At 43.9% G+C, this 1,153-nt stretch overlaps 1 protein-coding gene across 6 annotated transcripts in view; it reads right to left on the reverse strand.

Annotated features, from left to right (window-relative positions):
- Positions 1-1,153, reverse strand: part of ITSN2 (intersectin 2) — a 124,997-nt gene that overhangs the window by 37,412 nt on the left and 86,432 nt on the right. For all 6 annotated transcript variants that reach the window (XM_055089067.1, XM_028496977.2, XM_028496978.2 and 3 more), the window contains one exon: positions 151-248. In XM_055089067.1, the coding sequence (XP_054945042.1) occupies positions 151-248 (98 nt within the window). The remainder of the gene's footprint in view (positions 1-150; positions 249-1,153) is intronic.

Here is a 1,153-nt window from a genome sequence, read left to right on the forward strand (position 1 = left end):
CCTCCGCGTCTGGAGCCTGTGCTCCGCAATGGGACAGGCCACAATGGTGAGCATACCACAAAAAAAAAAAAAAAAAAAAAAAAAAAAAAGTAATATATATAGTACATTGCATTCAGCTTATTCATGAGAAAAAAAGATTTTGTTTCCTACCTGTATTATATCACCAGAATTAAAACTCATTTCATCATGGTTCCTTGCTTCAAAGCAATATAATGCTCTGTAATTGACCAAAGCACTGGCTGGCTCACCTAAAGAGAAGATAATTGTCATTATTTGCTTCTTTCATATATACACATCTTTGCTATGACTCAATAAAGAGCTTGAAAAGAAAAAAACTGAGCATCAAACAGTATCATGAAAATCCATTTAATATAGGCTTGTTAGAATTTAAATATTTTCAATAGTCACAGAATCAATATAAAAACAAACAAGGATATTCATCTTAAGTAGGAGTCAGTAAAACAGAGATGGCTTGCAGGGTGTGCCATGCACATGGATGAGGGAAGGTGGGGTGGTAATTGAGCTGTGTCAAGTGGAGGGAGACTAAGTTGCAAGAGGCTTAATTTGATCTGCGGAGGTCATAATATCACAGGGAAGAAGAGCACAAAAGGGAGGTCACAGACAGAAGGTTAGTCAGTAAACAGGGTTGACTACAGATGTATCAGTACGGTTCTAAAAAACAAAAAACAGTACAAGAGTTCACAAGTGGGGCTTCCCTGGTGGCGCAGTGGTTGCGCGTCCGCCTGCCGATGCAGGGGAACCGGGTTCGCGCCCCGGTCTGGGAGGATCCCACATGCCGCGGAGCGGCTGGGCCCGTGAGCCGTGGCCGCTGGGCCTGCGCGTCTTAATGGCTAAAGCCATTAAGAAAAGAGCCCTGCTATATGGTAAGGTGTCTTTCTTGCCTTCCCAGTATCTATTAGCTCTTTCATAGACATTATTGTCTACTCTTCTACAGGGCAAAGAAATGTTGGTTTGTTGATATTTGTTAACTAATTATAATAATTTCTTTTTTTTTTTTTTTTTTTTTTTTGGGTATGCGGGCCTCCCTCTGTTGTGGCCTCTCCCGTTGCGGAGCACAGGCTCCGGACGCGCAGGCCCAGCGGCCACGGCTCACGGGCCCAGCCGCTCCGCGGCATGTGGGATCCTCCCAGAC

Source organism: Physeter macrocephalus, chromosome 12, assembly GCF_002837175.3.
Source record: "Physeter macrocephalus isolate SW-GA chromosome 12, ASM283717v5, whole genome shotgun sequence".
Classification (NCBI taxonomy): domain Eukaryota; kingdom Metazoa; phylum Chordata; class Mammalia; order Artiodactyla; family Physeteridae; genus Physeter; species Physeter macrocephalus.